At 49.5% G+C, this 23,135-nt stretch overlaps 1 protein-coding gene across 2 annotated transcripts in view; it reads right to left on the reverse strand.

Moving 5' to 3' along the window:
- Positions 1 to 23,135, reverse strand: part of Stxbp1 (syntaxin binding protein 1) — a 63,706-nt gene that overhangs the window by 14,297 nt on the left and 26,274 nt on the right. For both annotated transcript variants that reach the window (XM_038337693.1, XM_038337694.1), the window contains exons 2-15: positions 22,150 to 22,199; positions 20,604 to 20,685; positions 18,584 to 18,660; positions 17,142 to 17,220; positions 15,651 to 15,754; positions 13,197 to 13,345; positions 10,995 to 11,079; positions 10,075 to 10,205; positions 8,122 to 8,229; positions 6,782 to 6,842; positions 5,208 to 5,273; positions 4,469 to 4,549; positions 1,401 to 1,539; positions 676 to 785 (exon numbers count right to left, since the gene is read on the reverse strand). In XM_038337693.1, coding sequence (XP_038193621.1) covers positions 676 to 785; positions 1,401 to 1,539; positions 4,469 to 4,549; positions 5,208 to 5,273; positions 6,782 to 6,842; positions 8,122 to 8,229; positions 10,075 to 10,205; positions 10,995 to 11,079; positions 13,197 to 13,345; positions 15,651 to 15,754; positions 17,142 to 17,220; positions 18,584 to 18,660; positions 20,604 to 20,685; positions 22,150 to 22,199 — 1,322 coding nt within the window. The remainder of the gene's footprint in view (positions 1 to 675; positions 786 to 1,400; positions 1,540 to 4,468; positions 4,550 to 5,207; positions 5,274 to 6,781; positions 6,843 to 8,121; positions 8,230 to 10,074; positions 10,206 to 10,994; positions 11,080 to 13,196; positions 13,346 to 15,650; positions 15,755 to 17,141; positions 17,221 to 18,583; positions 18,661 to 20,603; positions 20,686 to 22,149; positions 22,200 to 23,135) is intronic.

The following is a 23,135-nucleotide window of genomic DNA, read 5'->3' on the forward strand; positions in this document are numbered from 1 at the left end:
CGCTTCGCGCCAGCAGCATGGCTGTTCTGGGTAAATCAGTTCCACTATTTTAAGCCTTTGTGACCCAAGTTATAAAGACACTGCCAGCTGCAGTCACTGTCAGGTGAACCCAGTCCCTCTTAAGATCCCAGCTGGTTTTGCCAGTCCTGCTCCATGGGTTGTCTGCCTCTAGGGGGAAACACACAGCGGGGGCTCCTCCGCCTGGGATTCAGGCACTGCCCAAAACAGAGTTTCTGCCCACCATCGCAGAGGGCACTGGGGAGCCCCTACCTTCTGAACCATCTGCCTGATGTCACTCTCAGTCACCTCACTGCCACAGGGCTCACTTGATCAGGTGATGCTGCCACCCTCACAGGGGGTGATGAGGCAAGGTCACGAGCTGTGACAGGAAAACTGGGTGGCCCGTTTCAGAGGAGTTCAGAGACAGATCGTGTGACTCCTGGACACGTCTAGTTCCTGACTTTGAATTCATTGTCCTTTCTGCCCTCATCTCTGATTCTGTCTCTCCTATTCTCTCTTCCGTCTTCCCCCTCCCTCCTTCCCTCTCCCCTCTTTCCCCTTTCTTGGTGCAGAGGGTGGTACATGGCCACATCACGGGTGCTGCCAATCATGAATGTAGAGAGGATACAATATGCCAACCTCCCACAACCTCCCTGCCTACAAACTGGCCCTTACGTCCGTGACGATGGGCACACCAAGGTGAGCCATGTTGGTGATGATCTCACTGTCCTCCGGGGGGATCTGGGCATGCTGGATGAGTTTGTTTAGGTTCTCCTCAGTGATGCCTGAAAAACAAGACTCCTGTCACACACCTAGCCCTGCCGTTCCCACCCAGTGGCTTCCCTTCTCCTTCTCGGAGTCCCAGGCAGTGCTCTGTCAGCCACATCTAAGTGGGCTCAAAATAAGCTTGCACCCTATTTTAGCCCATGATGACTTGGGGATCTGCCCCACCCCCTGTCTGTTCCCATCCACTTGGCTTCCCTGCAGTCCTTCCTCACTTTTACCCTGACCAAAGTTCACACTAGGCAAGAAAGCCTCATTACCCATTTTTTGTACAATGACATGGCTGAACAACTGTTTTAGATAGGGTCTCTTGCAGTCTAGGCTGGTCTTGAACTCCTGATACTCCTGCCTCTACTTCACAAAGGATTACAGACTTGAATACCAGTTGTTACAGGAAGGTCTCAATTACTAATGAGAGGCCACCTGGGCACATCTGGCAGACGGTCAGGAAAAGTCAGATGGCTCTGTCTGTGACACCTGCTTCTTGTGTACTCAGTGTGTGATGCACCTGACCTGGTCCCACAGCAGTTCCGGCAGAAAGAACCCCTTGCTCCTCCCCCACCGCGTTCTCCCTGCCCAGGGTGCTTCTCCACCACACCTCTTCCTCCTGCTCCTACCGTTCTTCAGGAAGATGTAGAGGAGGATGATGCGGATTTTGTCGTAAGTGCTGACGTTCGCATCCAGAAGGATGGGGACAATGGCTCTCATGGGGTCCTTGATTTTCTCCCCCTCGGCATCTGTGCCCATTGCCAGGTCCTGGAGAAGACACACCTAGCTGGCCCTATTTCTTGTGACAGTCAGGGCAAGTGGTGACTCTCAGAAAGTTCGTGATCTATAAATGCCCAACTCTGTGGTGTGGTTGGGGCAGGCTGTGTGCAGGGCTCCTCCAGCAACAGGCTGGCATAAGCCAGGATGGCTATGCACAAGAGTCCAGAGCGGGCTTGGTAACTGGTCACACTGGAGTAAAGGTGGCTGTTCCCTGCAAGGGGACACCAGGGGACCTAAACCTGATAGACACATGACCCTGTGAGGGATTTAGGGCTCATTTCCCACACATGAAAACTGACATCTCAAGGTGCTGCTACATGGCTGGACTCTATAGCCCAACTCCTGGCACAGGAGGGCACACTGAGTCATGAGTTCCACCTCCGGTTTTCATCAAGGGTGAGGAGAAATGAGGGAAGGCCTCCCAATGCTGGGAGGACAGAAAGGGTGATGGGAAACAGACGGAAAGGCTGGAATGGGCACAGCCATGGGAGCCAGGAGCACCCTTCCTGTTCCCACACAGCCACAGCATGCTAGGTAGCCTGGATGGTACCGGGGGCTCCTTTTCCTCTCAGGACCCCAGGAGTTTACACAAACGGTGACCTCACGTTCAGGTGTGGTCTGAGGAAGGCAGGACTCCTCTCCCTGGCCTCTCACCAGTGCTCAGCAGGAAGAAAGCAGATTGGGTCTCACCATGTTACTCTGGCTGAACTGGTACACACTATCTAGCCCAGGCTGGTCTTGAACTCAAGAAATCCTCCGGCCTCTCCTTCCTTAATGCTGAGATTAAAAGTGTGAATCATACCTAGTCTTGTTTTTAAACATACACACACACACACGCTCACACGCACTCACACACTGACTCACACATACACTCATTCACATACACACATGCTCATACACACATACACTCACTCATACACACTTGCACACACACACACACACACACACACGTTTGTGTCATGTTAGTGTGAGTGCCATGGTGTACAGTGGAGGTCAGAGGACAGCTTGTGAGGTTCATTCTCCTTCCATCACCTCGGTTCCAGGGACTGAACTCAGGCTGCCAGGCTTGACAGTATGCACTTCTATCTTTGCCAGTCCTAGGGCATATTCTCTAAGCTCAGGGAAACGCAACTCGCAACTAATTCAATCTTTTTTTATTTTTTATTTTTTTAAAATTTATTTATTAAGTATACAGTGTTGTCTGCGTGTATGTCTGCAGGCTATAAGAGGGTACCAGATCTCATTACAGATGGCATGAGTCACCGTGTGGGTTGCTGGGAATTGAATTTAGCACCTTTAGAAGAGCAGTTAATGCTCTTAACCACTGAGCCATCTCTCCAGGCCATTACCAAATTTTGATATTTTTTTTTTTTTGAGACGGGGTTTCTCAGTGTAGCCCTGGCTGTCCTGGAACTAGCTCTTGTAGACCAGGTTGGCCTTAAACTCACAGAGATCCACCTACCTCTGCCTCCTGAGTGCTGGGATTGCAGGTAGGCACCACCACAACTAGCTTAATACTTCTTAATATTTTTAAGTAATTAAAAAAAATGTACTCCCAAAGTTAATCTGAACTTGCTTTTTTCTTTCTTTCTTTCCTTTTTTTTTAAAAAAAATTTATTTATTTATTATGTATATAATATTCTGTCTGTGTGTATGCCTGAAGGCCAGAAGAGGGCACCAGACCTCATTACATATGGTTGTGAGCCACCATGTGGTTGGTGAGAATTGAACTCAGGACCTTTGGAAGAGCAGGCAAAGTTCTTAACCACTGAGCCATCTCTCCAGCCCTCCCTTTTTTTGTTTTTTTCAAGACAAGGTTTCTTTGTGTAACCCTGGCCTGAACTTGTTTCTTACTGATGAGATATAACTTGCTTTCTGGATGGCTGAGCTCTTGGGGAGGGGATGCATTTGCGGAGACTGCCTGAGAAATGGGTGCAGTTTTGGAGGGAGGGCTGCTTCCCTTCTAACCCGGGCAATACTACTGGACATGCAAACCTACACTGCGCCTCTCACACAGAGCCAAGAGGACGATCTCAGCTCCACACTGAGCATGAGCTGATGTTTTTCTATAAAATGAGACTCCCAGCTAAGCCTTCAGAATGACTTCTGTGGGGGTGGGGTGTGCGTGACGGTGTCTCACTAAGTTTTCCAGGCTGCCCTGAAACCTATGGTCCTCCTGGCTCAGCCTCCTAGGCAGCAAGACTGGCACTTCAAATCTTTCAGTGTCTTCTTCCTTCCTTAGAAGCTGACAGGGGCTAGGAGAATGGCTCAGAGTTCAGGGCTGTTGGGTGTATGTGAGGCATGGATCTGAGCTGAGACCGCTAACCAAGGGGCTTGAAATCAGTGACAAAACAGCACACAGCTTAGCGGCTTCGCCATGTTTCTGGGCTGGGTACTCTACACAGGTGAAAATGATGTCTGTGCTGAGTTAGCCGGTAGGGAAAAGGAAGCAGAGGACACCAAACACACCAGCAATGGCAGAAGTCCATCTAAACTCAATCCCCAGGTCTGTGACTAGCAGCGTTTAGGGAGGACTCAGGCCCTGCTGCAGCATTGGCACCCCGGGCTCCAAAACTGGTCTCATCATAGCGGGACCAGCACACAGGAGAACACAAACATCCGCCAGCCTGGCTAGGCTCACAACTCCTCAGGACTGTCTTCTGCCATTCCAGGAAAACCAGAGCCTTTGGAAAGAGCCAGGCATGCAAAATCCAAATGGCACAGCACTCCAGATGCATCTAGGCCCTACCCGCCAGAGCGGAGCCAAACTGGCTCCACAGCTGAGACAGCCGGGGTCATAGGCTCTCCTTCTCTAGATCCTATGATTCTGCAAGATGTTCGAGGTCAGAGATTAACATTGTGGGGTGAATAGGCAGAGCAGCTCTGCCATGCAAAAAGGAAAGGAAGACAGCCATACCTGCTCCACACGACAGAGCTTGTCCACAGTGCCTTGGTAATGCTTCATACAGTCCTCAGCAAGGTGCAGGTGGGTCGAATACTAGGGAAAGCACAAGACTCAGTGAAGGGACAGTCACAGACTCACGGGACACTGAGCATCCTCACAAAGACTCCAATGCCCACAGCTACGACAGAAAATGTATTATTGGGAGAGTGGGGTAATCCACGGCCTACAGGTGAGAAAGGAGAAATCTTTTAGGGGGTGGGGCGGCACGAGGCACACCTCCCTCTAGAAGCAGTTCCCTGAGCACAGGACAGGAGCAGCGCGGGTAAGCACGCTGCAGGTGAGTGATACAGGTTCACCTTTATGATCAGGACACAGAGTCCTGACGCTCCCCTGGCCCTCTCTCTGATCAGCCACTCTGAGGGAAGCCAGAGCTGTGTGAGGACAGCCGGCACTGGCTAAGGCCTGTGTGGTAAGGAACTGAGGCCTCCAGTCAACCGCAAGGGAGAAGAAAAGAAGGAAAAGATGAAGAAGAGGGCAGGGACAGGAAATGAGGTTTCAGCCTTTCTTCAGTCTCCCTTTCCTTCCTCTCCTAATGCAAACTCAGTCTAAAATCTGCAGATTTCCATGAATGGACTGGGACAGCAGGGCGTGGGAAATCCTGCAGCTTGGCTCCTCCCAGTCAGATGGTCTGGGTGGGGGTGAGGGGTGGCAGATGGGGCGTGGGGGGGGAGAGTGAGTGGCATCTCTATACCTTGCTGAGCTCCTTCTGGTACTGGGGCATTTTCTTCAGCATCTGGGACAGGTCTCGCATGGTGGTCTGTGGGGACGAAGCACGGTGTCACTAGACCTAACGGAGCCTTGAGAAGCTGGAGAGCCCGTGGCAGGACAGCAGCCACTTTAGACTCCACAAGGGCCCACTCAAGGACACAAATATTGGCCGGGCGGTGGTGGCGCACACCTTCAATCCCAGCACTCAGGAGGCAGAGGCAGGAGGATCTCTGTGAGTTTGAGGCCAGCCTGGTTTACAAGAGCTAGTGCCAGGACAGGCTCCAAAGCTATAGAGAAATCCTGTCTTGAGAAACAAACAAAAACAAAAACCAAAACAAACAAACAAAAAGGTCACAAATGTAATCACAATTGTCACCAGGTGGAGAATTAAACCCTGAAGTCTAGCTATGAATTTTTAAAATTAGATATTTTTTTATTTTTAATTACATAACTTAAAAGATTCATACAACTACATGTCTGAGTGTGGGTTCATGCACATTTGAATTCGGGTGGAGGCCAGAAGAAGGCATTGAATTTTCTAAATCTGGAGTTACAGACAGTTGTGAGTCGATGTGGGTTCTGAGAACTGCACTTGGGTCCTCTGCAAGAGCAGTAAGTGCTCTTAATCACTGAGCTGTCTCTCCAACCTTTTAAGTTATACTTTAGCCAGTCAGTCTGTGTGCAAGTGCACATGTATGAACACCACAGCACACTTAGAGCAGTTTGGGGACAGCTTGCAGAAGTTAGTTTTCTCCTGGCATGTGGCTTCCAGGAACTAAACGCTTAGGTTGTCAGGCTTGGCAGCACATGCCTCCACCTGCTGAACCATCTTGGTTGTGATTAAAGGCAAACACCACATCTGGCTGGGCAAGACGTTTCTAACAGAGTAAAAAGAGGTCAGAGCCAGGGGGACCTCGGTAGATGAGGTTATGAATTCTAAGTCCACCACAAGCGAAAGCACTCATGATTCGTCTGGCTTAAGATCAGTTATACTCCTAAATGGTAAATCCCAACTCTCGGGGTATGAGGAAGCAGCTGTCCACAGACACCGGAAGACAAGGGCTCTTTCAGAAAGATAGGACCTGTCTGTTGTGCTGGAGATCGAATCCAAGGTTTGTACTGTTAAGCAAGCACTATATAACTGACCCACATCTCATGCTCCAGATCTTGGTGGGTTTTTGTTGTTGTTTTGTTTTTGTTTTTTAAGGTATGAATCTTTTTTTATGTGCATTGTTGTTTTTGCCTGAATGTTTGTCTGTGTGAGGGTGTCAGATCTTTGAGTCACAGACGTTGTGAGCTGCCGTGTGGGTGCTGGGAATTGAACCTGGGTCCTCAGGAAGAGCAATCGGTGCTCTTAATCACTGAGCCATCTCTCCAGCCCCTTAAGATATGAATCTTAAATGTAAAAATAAAGCAGACATTTAGTGAGGGATAAATATGGCCCTGTCCACTCCCTAGTGGGACCCAGAGAAGACAGGGACTGACCCCCAGGGTGTCTGGGCACCAGCATGATTTACTAACCCTCCCCCCAGGACTTCTAGATATGAGTGGGCTTACCTTCTCTCCAGTATTCATCCTCTTGCTAGAGGAAAAGTCCTTCAGAGACCGGGTGACCTCTCTGCAAAATGGGGGGGAGGCAGCTCAACACAGGGCCCCTGGCTCTCTGCAGAGACCACTGACGCCACATGCAGTTTTCCTTGGGACTAGGTGGCAATCTCTTCCCATTGAGGTTTGCGTTTAAAGTGAAGGATACACGCTCTTCTTGCTGATCCTCTGAACCACTGGACTCTAGAGCAGGGTGTGTCAGACAGCTCAAGGGGCCAGGGGGACAATACTGGATGTCCACTCATGTTTATTTTCTTTTCCAAATGCACACATATTGAAACATTCATGTTTTATGTTTGGAAAATACAAATCTATGTAGTATACGACTCAGTCATAAATAAATTTAGTAACAAGAAATGTCGGTCAGGATTTCCTCCCCAGTACTGGGCATGGTGGCATACATCTTTAATCCCAGCAGAGGCAGGGGGATCTCTGAGTTAGAGACCAGCCTTGTCTACAGAGCGAGTTCTAGGACAGCCAGGATTACAAAGAGAAACCCTGCCTTGAAAAACAACAAGAAAAAAATCTCCCCCCATTAAAACACTATTTTTGTGGAGCTGGGGGTGGAACCCAGGGCCTTGTCAATGGCAGGAAAAAGCTCCGCCTCTGAGCTGCGTCCTAAGCCTATGGCTCAGTATTATTTTTTTTTTCCAAGATTTATTTATTATGTATAAAATGTTCTGCCTGCATATAGGCCTGTATGCCAGAAGAGGGCGCCAGATCTCATTATAGGTACCTGGGATGCTGGGAATTGAACTCAGGTCCTCTGGAAAAGCAGCCAGTGCTCTTAACCTCTGAGCCATCTCTCCAGCCCAGCTTGGTATTTCTTAAGGCTGAGTGATCAAAAAGTTTTGGTAACCACTTCCCTAAACAGAACCACTGTAGGGAGGAAAGCCTTCCTACTTTTCCTCGTGGATTTCATGAGGATACTCCAGCTGAAGGAGACGAGTGTGGCTTTCTGGAAAGGTCTGCTGTCTCCTTCTAACTGTGTTTACACACCAGCCGAGACCTGTCTGGCAGCAGTGGGATGGACTGGCTTCAACACTCCATGTTTACGAGGCACCCCTCTGAGAGTGCCACCCATGCTTTCCCAGGGTCCTCAGAACGCCTGTCCTGAGCGGTGGGCGTTTTAAGTTGGGGAAGGTGGAAGAACACGCATGCAAGGAACAGGGAACCAGTCAGTTTCGAGGGCGTGTTAGCAACTGTGCCAAGAGGATGAGTTCATCCGCCAAGCGCCGCTCCCAGCCCTGGGTTAAGGGCCCGCCCTGGGGAAGGCGCGGTAGGGTTCTTACTGGGACACCTCTGCGATGTGCTTGTGGCGCAGCGCGATCCACAGGTCGTCGTCCTCATCCAGAAGCACCTCCTTCACCCGCGCCTCTCCGATGCCGCTGGTCTCGTATCTGCAGGAGAGAGGACCTGGGTGGCCTGGCTGCCCACGGCACCTTCCGGGCCCCCTCTGGATGCTTTGTTGGTTTCAGGTATATCCCAGGCCAGCTCCAAGCTAAAATAGCTAAGCCAGGCCTTGACCTCTTGATCCTCCAGCCTGCACCTCCCGCGCGCTGGGATCCCAGTTGTGCACCACCGCGCCCAGATGTCTCCTTCGGTTCCTAAGGATACCAACTGTGTTCTCAGCTGCCGGCTGATCCCGGGCGTGGCTCATAACGCCACTGACCACCTGACAGCTGGCCAGGTCATCTGGGACACCAAGAGGGCAATTCCTGGGCAAAGAGAAAGGGCTCTGGCCAAAGCCAACAACCTGGGAGGAAGTCCGGGCAGGAATCCCAGGGAGATTCCAAAAGGGAGAAGGGCTGAAAGCCATGGATATTTTTAGAATATTAATTTTTAATTTTTTAATTAATTGATTGATTAATTAATTGAGACAAGGTGTCTCCATATAGTACTGGCTACACTAGAACTTGCTTATGTAGACCAGGCTGGCCTTGAACTCAGAGATCCTCCTGCTTCTGTCTCCCAGTGCTGGGATTAAAGGCATGCACTGCCACAGACAGCAAAACTTTTACTTTTTATTTTTTTCAAATATTTATTTATTTATTATGTATAAAATATTCTGTCTATGTGTATGCCTGCAGGCCAGAAGAGGGCACCAGACCCCATCACAGCTGGTTGTGAGCCACCATGTGGTTGCTGAGAATTGAAGTCAGGACCTTTGGAAGAGGAGGCAATGCTCATAACCTCTGAGCCATCTCTCCAGACTGAACTTTCATTTTTTAAAAAAAAGATGTGCTAAAAACAAAAAACAAACAAAAAAGATGTGTTTATCTTATATGTGTTTGAGTGTTTGCCTGTATGTATGGATATATGTGTAACATGTGTGTTTTTGATGCCCACAGAGGCCAGAAGAATGTATTAGCTTCCCTAGAACTAGAATGACAGACAGTTTTAAGTCTCTTTGTGGGTGCTAAAAACTGAACCCTGTCTTCTACAAGAGAAGCCAGTGCTCCCAACCACTGAGCCATTTCTCCAGCCCTAGGATCATTTAATTTATTTTTATTTATTTATTTTTTGGTTTTTCGAGACCAGGTTTCTCTGAGTAACAGTCCTAGTTGTCCTGGAACTAGCTCTTGTAGACCAGGCTGGCCTCGAACTCACAGAGATCCCCTGCCTCTGCCTCCCAAGTGCTGGGATTAAAGGTGTGCACCACCGCCCGGCTCCTTTTTATTATGTTGCGTTTTGCCTGCATTTATGTCCCTGCGTCACGTGCATGCCTGGTGGCTGTGGAGGACAGGAAAGGGCATCAGGTCCCCTGGGACTACAGCTACAGATAGCTGTGAGCTGCCACGTGGGTTCTGGGAATCAAAATCAGGTCCTCTGGAAGAACAACCAGTGCTCTAACTACTAAGCCATCTCTCCAGCCCCAGAATCTCTATTGCAAGGCCACTCTTTGTCTTGAGACAGGCTCTCACAGTAAGTTGTCCAGATTGGCCTCAAGCACAGGACCTTTCTGTCTCAGGCTCCTGAGTGCTGAGATTACAGTCAGGTAATATTTTTTATAAGGAAGAAAGCAGTTCCACTGCACAGAACAGTCAGTTAGAAACCCTGTTTAAATATTTTACCAGGACTGGAGATATGGCTCAGTGGTTAAGGGCATGTCCCCCCAAATATGCATATCATTATGACACGCATGCACACTATGCATACACACAAAGGTAAAAAGTGAAAAAGCACAAACATATCCCAGGCATCTGCAGAGCCCGTCACTGTGGACCCTGTCACTTTCTACTTACTTGTAAACGTCGTTTTCGATAGGCAGCAGGTCATAACTCATAGCCTGAAAAGTCAATTCATGAAGCACAGGAGAGCTGGGGTCAAAGCCACGATCCAGGATCAGGAGCTGGGACCGTGCCTTGTCGGGACCCTGGCAAGAAACAGAGAGATGCTTCAAAAGCCACACAACCAACTTGGGTGGCTCCAATTAAGGGAACTGCTTTGCTACAGAGCTGCAGGAACTACACTCAGTGGGTGCTGTGCCTGATGCCCAACAAGAGAACCAGTTCCTGCAGGGGATATGCCGGTTTACCAGGGGCCTCCTGACATAGCCCTGAAGCTATGGCTGGGGCCAAAGCGAGCTTATGCAACAGAACACAAGTTCATGACGAATGGGCGACTAACTGGAGTGAGTACCCAACACTGAGGGGTCCAATTACAAGTCCACAGCACTAATGGAAGAGTTCTGTGTCTGGGGAATCCGCTAGGGTCTCACACACACTAAGCAGGCATGCACTCTGCCTCTGGGCAGCGCCCTAGCCCCCAGCTCTGTATCTCAGCGGCAGCATTGGTTACACAAAACTCTGTGTGTTAAGAGTGTAGAGAACTGTGCATACGTGAGTACACGCATGAACCAGTGAGGCACATTGCATAGACAGAGGAGACCGCCTGCTGTCAACTCTCTGTCTTTGTTAGTCTGCTACTGGAGAGTTCCCTGGGCATTCAGGGCTGAAGTTGGGAGGACAAACAGGACATTCTGAATGCTTCTGTGTCAGCCTTCCCCAGAGGCTCGGGCACTTCACTGGAGATCACTGTGCAGAAGAAGGAGAAGCAGCCCTCACGTTTGCTCTGTGAGCTGCAGGGCTATGCCGGCTCAAGGTCGGCCACGTAAACACTGTTTACTCAGAATGAGGGCCTTGCTGTCCAAGGCCAAGCTTACCTCCCCCATTGTGGGGTCATCAGCTTTGTAAGCGTCCAGCTTGTCCTGGATCAGCTGAGCCAGCAAGGCATTGTCCTTGTATTCCCTGACCAAAGGAGAAAGACAGAGGGTAAGCCACCTGTGCATCTAGATAACATGCCAAGAGCCTCTAGGCAGGACGCCAGCAGTGCAGGAGAGGAGGGAGCTTCTTCTATATTAGAATTTTTACCATAAGAATGGACCCATGGATGTGAGAATGGCAGCACATGCTTAGAATGGCAGCACTTGGGAGGCTCGGGAAGAACAGCCACCACAAGTTTAAGGCCAGCCTGGGCTACATAGCAAGATCCTGTCTCAAGAATAAACAAACCCATATGCTACATATGTAGTTTAAAAAGAAAAATCAAATGCTCTGCTTAGTACCTAGCCTGTAAATGATTTTTCTTGTTTCTTCTTCTAGCTTAAGCAGAAGCAGAAATAATCTTCATTCCATTCAACCCCCTTGCCTCTTAGAAGATAGGCCTGCAATCTGCGCTTTCGCCAACCTCAGTGCCCCTGTTGCTCTGTTCCCAGCTCCAGCTCCTGCTACCCAAGCCTCAGCAGACCAGGACCGAAGGGCAGGCTCAGCCCATGGCCCTCAGAACCAGAGTCATGCGCTGGCGGCCCTGCTCCCTAGACCGCAGTCCATCCTTTCTGCCCAGAGCTGTCGTCACTCAAGCCTAGGCCTTCTGCTTGCATCTGGTGACCTGGCTTCACTGCCCCCTTCTGCTTCTCCCTGCCCTGATGTGTTCCCCTGTCCCAACCCCTCAGGTCTCATGAAATTAAACCTGCCCTACATGGCTACTATGCCACACTACACTTGCCCTTTGCTCTCCTGAAGCCTTTGCTTACACCAGCAGCAACAGTCAATGCCCTCACCCTTTCTTACCCACCTACTGCAATCTGAACCCACTCTTAAGACCTGCCACATGCCCACTCTACCCTGTCCTAGGCTGGAGGCCTTTGCTCACTCTGGATGCCCCTACCACTTGGGTCTGCTGCTTGAAGGCACTGGTGAGCAGGGCCTTGGTGAGTGTGTCCCTCACTTACTGGGATCCATCATTACTTGCTCGCCGATCCTCGGGAACATCTAAGGGTGGAACTGTGTCTTTAGGCCCCCAGCATTCAGGAAGCAATGAGTCAATGACTTTATAAAACCCATAGACTAGGGACTATAGAGATGGCTCAGAGGTTAGGAAAGTAGACTTCTCTTCCAGAGAACTCCAGTTTAATTCTCAGCACCATATATATATTTGAGACAAGGTTTCTCTGTGTATGCCTGGCTGTCCTGAAATTCATTCTGTAGATCAGGCTGGCATCAAACTCAGGAATCCACCTGCCTCTGCCTCCCAAGTGCTGGGATTAAAGATGTGTGCCACCACACCCAGTACTAAATCCTTTTTAAAGATTCAAAGACTGGCTGGGTGATGGCGTACACCTTTAATCCTAGCATATGGAGAGGCAGAGGCAGGTGAATCTCCAAGTCTGAGAACAGCCTGGGCTAAATAGTGAGTTCCACGACAGTCAGGACTTTGTAGAGAAACCCTATCTCAAAAAACCCAATACATATATATGTACATGTATATATGTACATACATATGTGTACACACATACACATATCTCCAAAGACAGTGCCCTTTAGAGAATTATTCACTGTACCCACCTCCCTCCATCTCTCTCTCTCTCAATTTTGAATCAGGGTCTTATGTAGCCCAGGCTGGCCTCAAACTTGCTGTGTATCTGAGAACAATTGTGAACTCCTGATCTTTCGGCCTCAGCCACCCACGTGCTAAAATTACAGCTGTGCCCCGTCATGCCTGATTTTGTATTTCACTTTCAAAACCTCTGCAAAGATGATATTGGTTCGAAAACATTTCAAAGAGAATAAAAACCAGGAAATGACTGCAGTGGCACAGGGGTTTATATTTTGATTATTCAGTAACTAAATATACATATGCTCTTTTGTGGATGTGCTAAAAGGTAAAATAATTGACAGAATATTTTTATTTGTAATTTTTGTGATATGTGTGTGAAGACATGTAAGCATGGCACATGTGCATGAGTGTGAAGGCAACTTTGTGGAGTTGGTTCTCTCCTTCCATCTGTTCATGGGTTCCAGGGATTGAACTTGTACTTGTGGGACACAAAATACGCCATCCAGAGCAGCCCAGCATGTTGCCTTACCCCCGATACCGCACAGCTGGGTACTCCTTTAGGGTGGCACACAAGGTTGCAATCTGCTCTGCCAGGCGTTCCAGGATAGGATTCTTCATCTGAGCCTTGTGAGGGCTGTAAAAGCTTTGGAAAGAATCAGCAGAGTCCAGGGAATACACCTACGAGGAAAACACACGCAGGGGCTATAAGTCCTAGTGGTGAACACCCGGTGGTACTTTCACTATTAGTGACCAAAACATCCCTGCTCCCCGGGAGTCGGACACATACTAGGGGAAGACAGACATTAAACACAATGAAAAGTAAATTGTATGAGGTCAAGGTCTTGACATAAAGTTGAGAAAAGAATGAAGCAGGTGAAGGGTGCACTGGACAGCTACAAGGGGAGGGAGCCTGGACCCATGCAGGAGGATCTCTGAGAAGGGTTTCAAGGAGCTGAGGTGTTTCTTGTCAGCAGAAGACTTCCGTGAGGAGGGAAGGGTGATGCCAAGGATCTTAGGGTGTGTGCACCTGGGGCATCCGACTATAATGTTGGGGGAGGTCACTGCAAGGGTTCATAGGTCAGTTTGAGTTTGCTTTCAATAAACAAAGGATGAGCTGGAGATTGTGCCACAACTGTGGGCAAATAAGGGAGCTTTTTATAGGTTTAATAATATCCTGTCTTCGGCAAACGGCTCTAAGTACTCCCTCCTCCTCCCACCCCTTTCGGTGAAGGCTGTGGAAGTGAGAATTCTCTTTAAGATGGAGTACAGCAGCTATCAGAACGCTCCCAAGTTCTTACTCGTGTAAACTACCTGGACTTCATTTTAAAAGTGGTCACTGTTATTATTATTTTTATTACCATTATTGAGACTAGGACTTGCTCTGTAGTTCAAGATGATTTGGAACTCACTACTTAGCTCAGGCTGGTCTTGGATTTAAGGTGCTTCTCCCTCAGAATCCCAAGTGTTGGAATCATAAGGATGAGACTGTTTACCTTAAATAGTGATTTCATTCATTTATTTAGTTTGAGACAAGGTCTCTCTATGCAGCCCTGGCTGACCTGGAACTCAGTCTATAGACCAGGCTGGCCTCAAATTCACAGAGATCCGCCTGCCTCTGCCTTTAGTCCTAGGATTAAAGGTGTGGGCCACTATGCTTGGCAAAAAAATGGTTTTTAAAACTTACTGTTTCTCTGCTGGGTGGTGGTGGTGTATGCCTTTAATACCAGCACTCGGAAGACAGAGGCAGGTGGATCTCTGTGAGTTCAAAGCCAGCCTGGTCTACAAAGTGAGTTCCAGGACAGCCAGAGCTGTTACACAGAGAAATCCTGTCTTGAAAACCAAATGAAACCAAAAACTTACTATTTCTCATGTTTTCTGAAATATAATATGCTGTATGTGCTAAAGCTGGATTCTGTTTAATTTAGTGATGGTGGGGTTTGAAGTGAAGGGAATAAATATATACAGCTTTCCAGCAGGAGACAGGCTCAGGACAAACAAAAGGGCAGTGAGCCAGCTCTACCTCTTCCTGCTCGCTCTCTCTCTCTCTCTCTCTCTCTCTCTCTCTCTCTCTCTCTCTCTCTCTCTCTCTCTCTCTCTCTCTCTCTCTCTCCCTCCCTCCCTCCCTCCGTCCCTCCCTCCCTCCCTCCCTCTCCCCGGGTCTCATGTAGCCCTGGTTCACCTCAAACTTGTTCTGTATCCTTCTGCCTCCATTCACCTCCCCAGTGCTAGGAACACAGACCTGTGCCATCACGCTCAGCTTATAAAAACCCAGTTCAAGGCTTCCTACATTCTAGGCAAACACTACCAACCGAGCGGCGCCCCTAGGCCCACAGCTCTCTAACATAGGCTCCCTACAGTTTTTGCAGCTGATTCATAACGATCCAGTAGACATCTTTCATCACCACAGGACGAATATAAACCCTGTAGCTTCTGATGCCTTTTGCCCAGAGAAAACATTTAGACAGGTCCTAAAAATATTCAAATAAATTTTATATCTGCTCTCACAGTCAGCTTCACCTCTGTGAACCTAAAAGCTTCGCTGCTGTTTTTCTTCCCCCCACGGGAAGGACCTTGCTGTTGGGACCTTTGGGTGAGGCTGAGTGAAATGCTAACAGCTGATGACGGAGGTGACCATCTGTTCTCTCAGCACATGACAGGCTGGGGCTAACGCCAATAAAAACAGACTTCTTTGCGGCAGATGGGCGCTCTGCTCTCTGCCCCTCCTTTTCTCCCTCTTTTAGGAACGGCTACTTTGGGTTATTCGAGGAGTCAGTAAAGACGAGTGAGCAGTGACCAATGGTGACACATACAAGGAACACAGTGACCATAAGCATCAGCAACGGCGGGTGACCGAGATGACGCGTTGGGCAGACGCATGGAAGACCATTTCCCTGAATAAACACTGCACAGAACACCACTTGCTGATTCAGAAAATGATCCCTTCCCCTCCCAACTGATGGAACAACGAGGAAACAGACTGCACCTGGGACTCATAGGGCAGAAAAGCAATGTTGATTTCTGTCAGCGTCTTGATGACTTTGGCTGCACGGGATTTCACCAGCTCGTTAAACAGGGCATCTGGACACGCTGCAAGAACAAAGGCGACTGTGGGGTTTCTGTCCATCTGCTGACCCAGCCAACAGCTGCGACGTCACTGCAGCCCCCCCGTTCTACTCAGACTTTTTTTTTAAATATTCATTTATTTATTATGTATACAATATTCTGTCTTGTGGGTCTGCCTGCAGGCCAGAAGAGGGCATCAGATCTCATTTCAGATGGTTGTGAGCCACCATGTGGTTGCTGGGAATTGAACTCAGGACCTTTGGAAGAACAGGCAATGCTCTTAACCGCTGAGCCATCTCTCCAGCCCTCTACTCAGACTTTTAAAAAGGCATCCCATCCTCAAGATATCAGCACCTTGAGGTGTAGAAGAAGTGGAAAACCACCTGCAGGCCCAGCGAACAGACTGAGATACGAGAGCTAACAAAAACTATTTGGGGATCCCATGGGAAAGAAAAAACAGAGGTCACTAAGAAAGGGTGGGGAGGAAAGCACCCCAGATCGCAAGGGTGTGGTGAAGGAAGAAGACACAGGGCCGAGAGCAGCAGCGCAGGAGGAAAGACAGCTGAGGTGCAGGGCATCGTACTGGCTGACGGTCCCCAGTGCTGTCCCCGGCTTCTCTCGTCATCTCTAGGTTCTGTTCCTGGCTGCTCCATTGCTGTATTCTCAGGGTGGCCTGTGGGGTTATCCCGAGGGGAGGGCCTATCTGGTGAAGCCTGCCTCTTTATCTTGGTAGCTACCTGGCTCCTAACAGTTTATTAACATACACAAACCTGTACAAAATCAGAAAGCCAACTCTGGGGCGACGACAGCTGCAGAGACATCAGAAAAGCTGTCTAATGAAGCCCCAAGGAACATTCTTCTCGACAGGAAGCTCTTTGTTCTCAGAGGAGCTCATCACAAAAACTGCCTCTTTTGGTAGAGCATGTGAGTGTGTGTGTATGTGTGTGTGTGTGTGTGTGTGTGTGTGTGTGAGATAGAGAGAGAGAGAGAGAGAGAGAGAGAGAGTATGAACAGGTGCATGTGTGAGCAGTCATACATGTGTGTATGAACACATGCATGTGTGCGAGCAGTTGTACGTGTGTGAACACTTGTGTGAGCACCCATGCATGTATGTGTATGAACATGTGCATGTGTGTGAGCAGTCATGTGGGTGTATGAACATGTGCATGTGTGTGAGCAGTCGTGCATGTATGTGTGAACACTTGTGCGTGTGTGTGAGCAGTCGTGTGTGTGAGCACCCATGCATGTATGTGTATGAACACGTGCATGTGTGTGTCTTACACCGCTCATCATCTCAAGGGAGAAGAACTACAGTACAGCACACTTCTGCTGCCCCTTCTTTCATGGCTCGCAGTGGAGCTTTGAGGAAATGCTAACCTGGGCCAGCAGGAGCAGCTCACAAGGTACTTACAGTCTGTGAAGAACACATGGGCGGCCCGGTATTTAGCAGTCGGTGGGTCCTTAAAGTCACTGATGAGGGAGTGGACGGACTGTGAACAGGAACAAACGCCATTCAACTCAGGTTAGAATTCAGAGCTACCGCTACCTGACCGAGCCAACCTGCACTAGAGCAAGGGCTTCCGCCATGTGACGCAGGCACTGAGTTTGATCAGAAACAGGCTCTGAGCATTAAAGGCAGGACTGATTGTTCTGGAACGTGGCTGACTCCAGAACGACAAGTCAGTGCCACTGGGACCTGGGCTCCTGAGAACAGACCATGGAACTGTTTGGAAGCTTCCAGAAGATTCATGTAGACGACACTCTGGCACATTGGCTACAGAAGCTTACCCAAAAGCCAGTGAGAAAACTAGGGGACTTTTTAATATAAAGAGCCCCAGCCCAAGGGTTTCCATGCTGTGCTGAAACACACGGCCACGAGCAGCTTGGGAAGGAGAGGGCGGTCTCAGCTCACTGTCCCATTACTGTGTACCCGAGGGAAGGAAGACAGGGTGGGCACCTGGAGGCGGGAGCTGAGGCAGAGGCCATGGAGGGGAGTCGGTTAATAAAGAAACTGCTTTGGCCCTTTAATAGGACAGAAAATTAGGTAGGCAGAGTAGACAGAACAGAATTCTGGGAGAGAGAAGGCAGACGCTTCAGGCAGTCGCCATAGTTAGTCGCCATGCTTCTCCTCTCCAAGACAGACGCAGGTTAAGATCTCTCCTGGTAAGCGACCACCTCGTGGTGCTATGTAGATTACTAAATATGGGTTAAAGCAAGATGTGAGAAGTTAGCCAATAAGGGGCTGAAACTAATGGGCCAGGCAGTGTTTAAATGAATACAGTTTCCATGTAATTATTTTGGGTATAAAGCCAGGACCACTTGGGCCTAGGAGTGGCACTGCCCACTCTGTGCTGGACCCTCCCTACAGACTTGCCTATAGCCCATCAGGTGGAGGCATTCTCTCAACTGAAGATCCTTTTCCCAGGTACCTTTTAACTTGCGTCAAACTGACAGAAAACAAACAAACTATCAGTCAAAAGGAGGGAGATGGTCCTTGTATGGATCTGAGCCAAGGAGGACAAATTTGAGTACTAGCTGGATACTGAAGAAATAAACCCTGAAACCATAAACCAAACCCTGGCTGTGGAGCTACCTGGAGAGAGCTTGAGGGAGACTAGAATGTCAGAGGTGGGGTTCCAAGTCAGCTCTGCCTGCCACTCTGCACCGCAGCTGCACTCCTAAGGCTCAATTCCCTCCTCCTCGCTGCACGAGGCCCCACCCCACCCACCTCTGACCAACGCTTACACAGAGCAGCGTGTTAAATGCTTTCTTAACCTAGAAATGTCAGGCATCCTATGCCACACAGCCTAAGCCCAACGTTTCAGCCTGAGCTGGGAACACTGGGGGATTTACCTTCTCCGACGGGGTAATGAGGTACACGGCCTCTAGGCTGGGGAGCGGCTCTCTGCGCTTGTTGATATCCTCCACAACTAGACAAAGACACAGTCCACAGTGAATAGGAGAACTAGAGGCGATCTGGCCAGGCCCTCGGACCAGCACAGGTGACAGTGAACAAGGAGCCCTTGTCCTTCCCTAAGCACCATGTTCCCTGGAGAGGAAGCTCACTGCTTCACTTCTCCTGAGACATCAGGAACCCTAAAATCTCACCACAGAAGACCCTCCCATCCAGCTTGCGTTCCTTGGCCCATTCTGAGAGGAAAGGCTCCATTCTGTGAAGGACAGACTCTCTGCCCCTCCTCATCTAAATGATCCCCTTGAATTCCATGACTTTATCTGTCAACAACTATGTTGAGCTGGAGCTACAGCCCGGTGGTGCTGATCACTTGTCAAGGACACGTGCGGCCCGAGGTTCACCCTCCAGCACTGCACACCAGGCCACCAAGCCACCCTTTCCTGGGCACTCCTAATGAGGCACGCAAATACATCTCCCACGTGACTGCATTTCCTCCAGCAGCCTCACGATGAAGCGCAGCCAGGGACTTTGGTTTACTCATTTTCTTTATAGGCACAGGGCAGGTGATGTAGACCAGGCTGGCCTTGAGTGCAGAGATCCTCCTGCTTCTGCTGAGATTGTAGATGTGAGCCCCACACCAGGCTAGCCCAGATGATTACACAGCTGGCTCTTTAATGATTGAGCGTCTCCAGCTATTTTCCTTCTATTGCTTGTGTTTATCAGAAGCAGCAGTGCAAACGTGAGCGGGAAGAGGCCGCCTGCTGCCACTGCTATACGGTATCCCACACCTATTTAACTATCCTACTTTTTTTTTTGACATAGCATCTCACTCATAGCCCAGGCTGGTCCCAAACCTCACTACAGAGCCTAGGCTACTCCTGTATTTATGGTAATCCTCTTAATTTCTGAGTGTTGAGATTACAGACATGTGCCACCACATCCAACTACCCAGTCTCTTCTCTTTTTTTTCTAATTGCTTTATACTTGTCTATTGATCAAGCTGCTATGTGTATGTATGTATGCATGCATGTGTGTAATGGAGGTCAGAGGAAAACCTGTGGAAGTTGGTTCTCTCCATGTAGGTACCGAGAATCAAAGCCATTATCAGACGTGGCAGTAATGTCTGTACCCACCAAGCCGTATCACCAGCCCAACCTTTCCATATTTGATGGGTTCTGGCCGCTTTCACTTTGGCTTCTTGTGAGCAACAGTCTGCACACTCCTGTGCATGTTTGTGGGGCACACGCCTGAGCTGGTTCAGAACACACATGTAACTCTGAGCCTGCTGGGTCACAAGGCATGCATACCTTAAACTTTATCGCATACTTCCAAGTGCTTTTTAGAGCAGCTGCACCAACAGGCATTCCATTACACTGGGGATTAGATTCTTCTACCACTTCACTGACCTTATGACCCTAATCTGGAGTGCCCAGGTGTCTCACGGCCCTCATCAGAATGAAGGTGAGTACTTTGCACCCATGTATCAGCTATTTGTGTCTCTTCTTTCTTAAATATTTGGGTTTTTTTCCTATTGGTAGAATGCCACCTTGCTCTTAAAAATGCTTAGTTTTAAATGATGCATATGGGTGTGTGTCTGTGTGTGGGTTTGTGCACATGAGTGCAGTGCCCATGAAGGCCAGCAGAGGGCACTAGGTTCCCTGGTGAGTCACCTAATGTGGTGTTGGAAACTGAACGTGGATCCTCTAAAAGAGCAGTAAACACTCTTAACTACTGAGCCATCTCTCTAGCCCCAGTCTGTTTTCTCAATCTGGCCCTTCTATTTGACATTCCTTTAACCTATGTTTAAGGAGCACCCAGCACTGCATTCTGTGAGCTTCAGGCACCACAGGGGCTTCCAGTCTTACCACACAGGTTGCTGGAAGCATCTAAATTCACAGGACAGTAATGAATAGGGAGGGTACAGCATGCTGCAAGGGAAGCGGAGAGTGCTGTGCTCACTTGTGATTCCCTCGGTCATGATGTCTGTCATCTTGCAGCAGGAAGACAGCATCCTCATGCTTAACTGGTCCACCACCAGCACCTGGAAGGAGGAGAACCGACCGCTCAGGGCTGCACAGCTCCCGCCCCCATTCTCTCAATGGCTTCCTGTAGGAGGCTATTCCCTGGGGCCTGGAGGTGAGCTGGGGCACACACTTGCCTTCCCTTCCCAACCTCAGCTTTTAGACACTGACTCGGCTTCAGGAACTGTAAAATACTCAGAGGCATGTTCACAAAATCAGACAAAAAGAGGAGGGAGTGGCGGATGGCACTGACGCTCAGAGGCCGTCACAGCCGCGGTGTTTTCAGGAGGTAACTTGCTCTCGTGGAGACTGGGCAGTGTGCACACCTACGGTGGGTCACAGAGCCCAGCGCAGCTGCCACCAGGGTTCCTACCTTCATCAGCACACATCTGTCCAGACTAGATGCACAAGAATGTTCCAGCTCCGCAGTGTTCCCCTCGTCTTCCCTAAGTCCCTCCACCCCAGTAGAGAGAAGGAGCCAACCGTGAGAGCAAGGCCTTTCTTCTCCTTCATGGTATAGAGCAGGAGGAGGCCACGATCTGAGCGAGCAGCACAGCCAGCCCTGAGCAGAAAGCTACGGCCGCACAGCAGCCCCTGAGCCTCATCTGATGAGGAAATTCCCTGGGTCTGCAAGGCCTGCCTGATGGAAAGGGTGAGAGACATGCCTATGAGTTCCCACCAGATGGCCTCCCCCTTAGAATTGTGGGGACCAAAACAGAACCCACAGGGCCATATCTGGGCTTCAATGTCCTTCTGTGCCAATTAGCTCCCAGGCCAATGAACGTGAGCATATGTGGGCTCTTGACTCCAGGGAAACGTCAGGTTCCAAATGGACAGTGTAGACCCTTCACCAGCATGAGTAAGGTCCCAGAGAGTCCCACAGGCTCTTGGCTAGTGTGATACCACCTCAGAGAACCTTTACCTACTGAGGTTCCATAGAAAGAACCTCTGGACCAACCACACAGTAAGTCATGCTTGGTCCTGTGGGATGCTCTCAATCCTGCCAACTACCCTCCAACTCTACCCTCTGTGCGGAGGTGGGGGACTGTGTTTGCATGTGTGTCTTCATGTGTGTGTGTGAGTGCACATGCTGATGCCACATGTCTTCAATAGCTTTTCACTTTATTTACTGAGGCAAGCTATCTGGCCGAACCCAGATCTCACCAATTCTGCTGACCATTCTAGTTAGCCAACTATCACCCGAGTGCTGGGGTGGCAACCATGTCACCATGCTGCCCAGCTTGCTTGTGTGGGTGTGGGATGTGCACTCTGGTCCTTACCCTCGTGTGGGTGTGGGGATATGCACTCTGGCCCTTACCCGTGTGTGGGTGTGGGATGTGCACTCTAGTCCTTACCCTTGTGTGGTGTGGGATGTACACTCTGGCCCTTACCCTGGCACAGCATGTGGTCCATCCACTGAGCCATCTCCCCAAACCCTTCACACAAATGAACTCACCTTTAGGGTCACAAACTGCCCTACTTACCTTCCACTCCCCCTTCTTCTTAACTTTCTTGATCACATCATGCATGATCTCTAGAAAAGGAGGGAGGGGGAGAAAGAGACAAGGGGAGAGGAAGGGAGAGAGGGAGGGAAGAAAAGGGACGGAGAAAGACTGTTACTGTAATTTCAAAGACTTCTGCGCATGCCTGTTGGCCTGGGGCGTGTGCCCTGGGCCTTGCTCTCGTCAGTCCTGCCGTTCTCCCACCACAGAGGAAGTTCTCTTCCTGCCTTCGTAAACCACCAACTCACAGACGCTTTGATCTCACGGCTTCTATATGATTCCCAAACAAAAGACCCCAGAGTTTATTGGTATGGGGAAATATCTGCTGGCCTCCAGAGCAAAGCCGAGCCAGGCGTGTACACACACCTGGAATCCCAGAGTACGGAGTCTGAATTTGAGGACAGCCTGGGACTCAGAGGTAGCAGAATGTCAGCCTGGACAATAATGGGAGATGCTGTTCCAAAAACAAAAGTAAGGCCGGGCGATGGTGGCGCACGCCTTTAATCCCAGCACTCGGGAGGCAGAGGCAGGTGGATCTCTGTGAGTTCGAGACCAGCCTGGTCTACAGAGCTAGTTCCAGGACAGGCTCCAAAGCCACAGAGAAACCCTGTCTCGAAAAATAAAAAAAAATTAAAAAAAATAAATAAAAACAAAGGTAAGCTGAGAAGAATGCTCGCCGGTTCCCTTACAATAACAACAAACCAGGGCGCCAACGTGAGTGACACTCTGGCGGATGAGCATAACTATTCTCTCAGTCAAAGAAATCCCAGGGAGAGTGCTGAGGTCTACATCTTTGTGGCTCTCCTTAATGTCTGGCTTCATAGCGGACAGCTGTCTGTCCCTTCTGCTTCTGAAGCCAATCTGTCTGGAATCAGGCGACATCTGGAAAGGGCTCAGAAGAGCATGAAAAGGAGAGCAATGACCTCACAGCCTTCCTATGGAGACAGCTGTGACCTGGGTCCTCCTGA

Source organism: Arvicola amphibius, chromosome 7, assembly GCF_903992535.2.
Source record: "Arvicola amphibius chromosome 7, mArvAmp1.2, whole genome shotgun sequence".
Taxonomy (NCBI): domain Eukaryota; kingdom Metazoa; phylum Chordata; class Mammalia; order Rodentia; family Cricetidae; genus Arvicola; species Arvicola amphibius.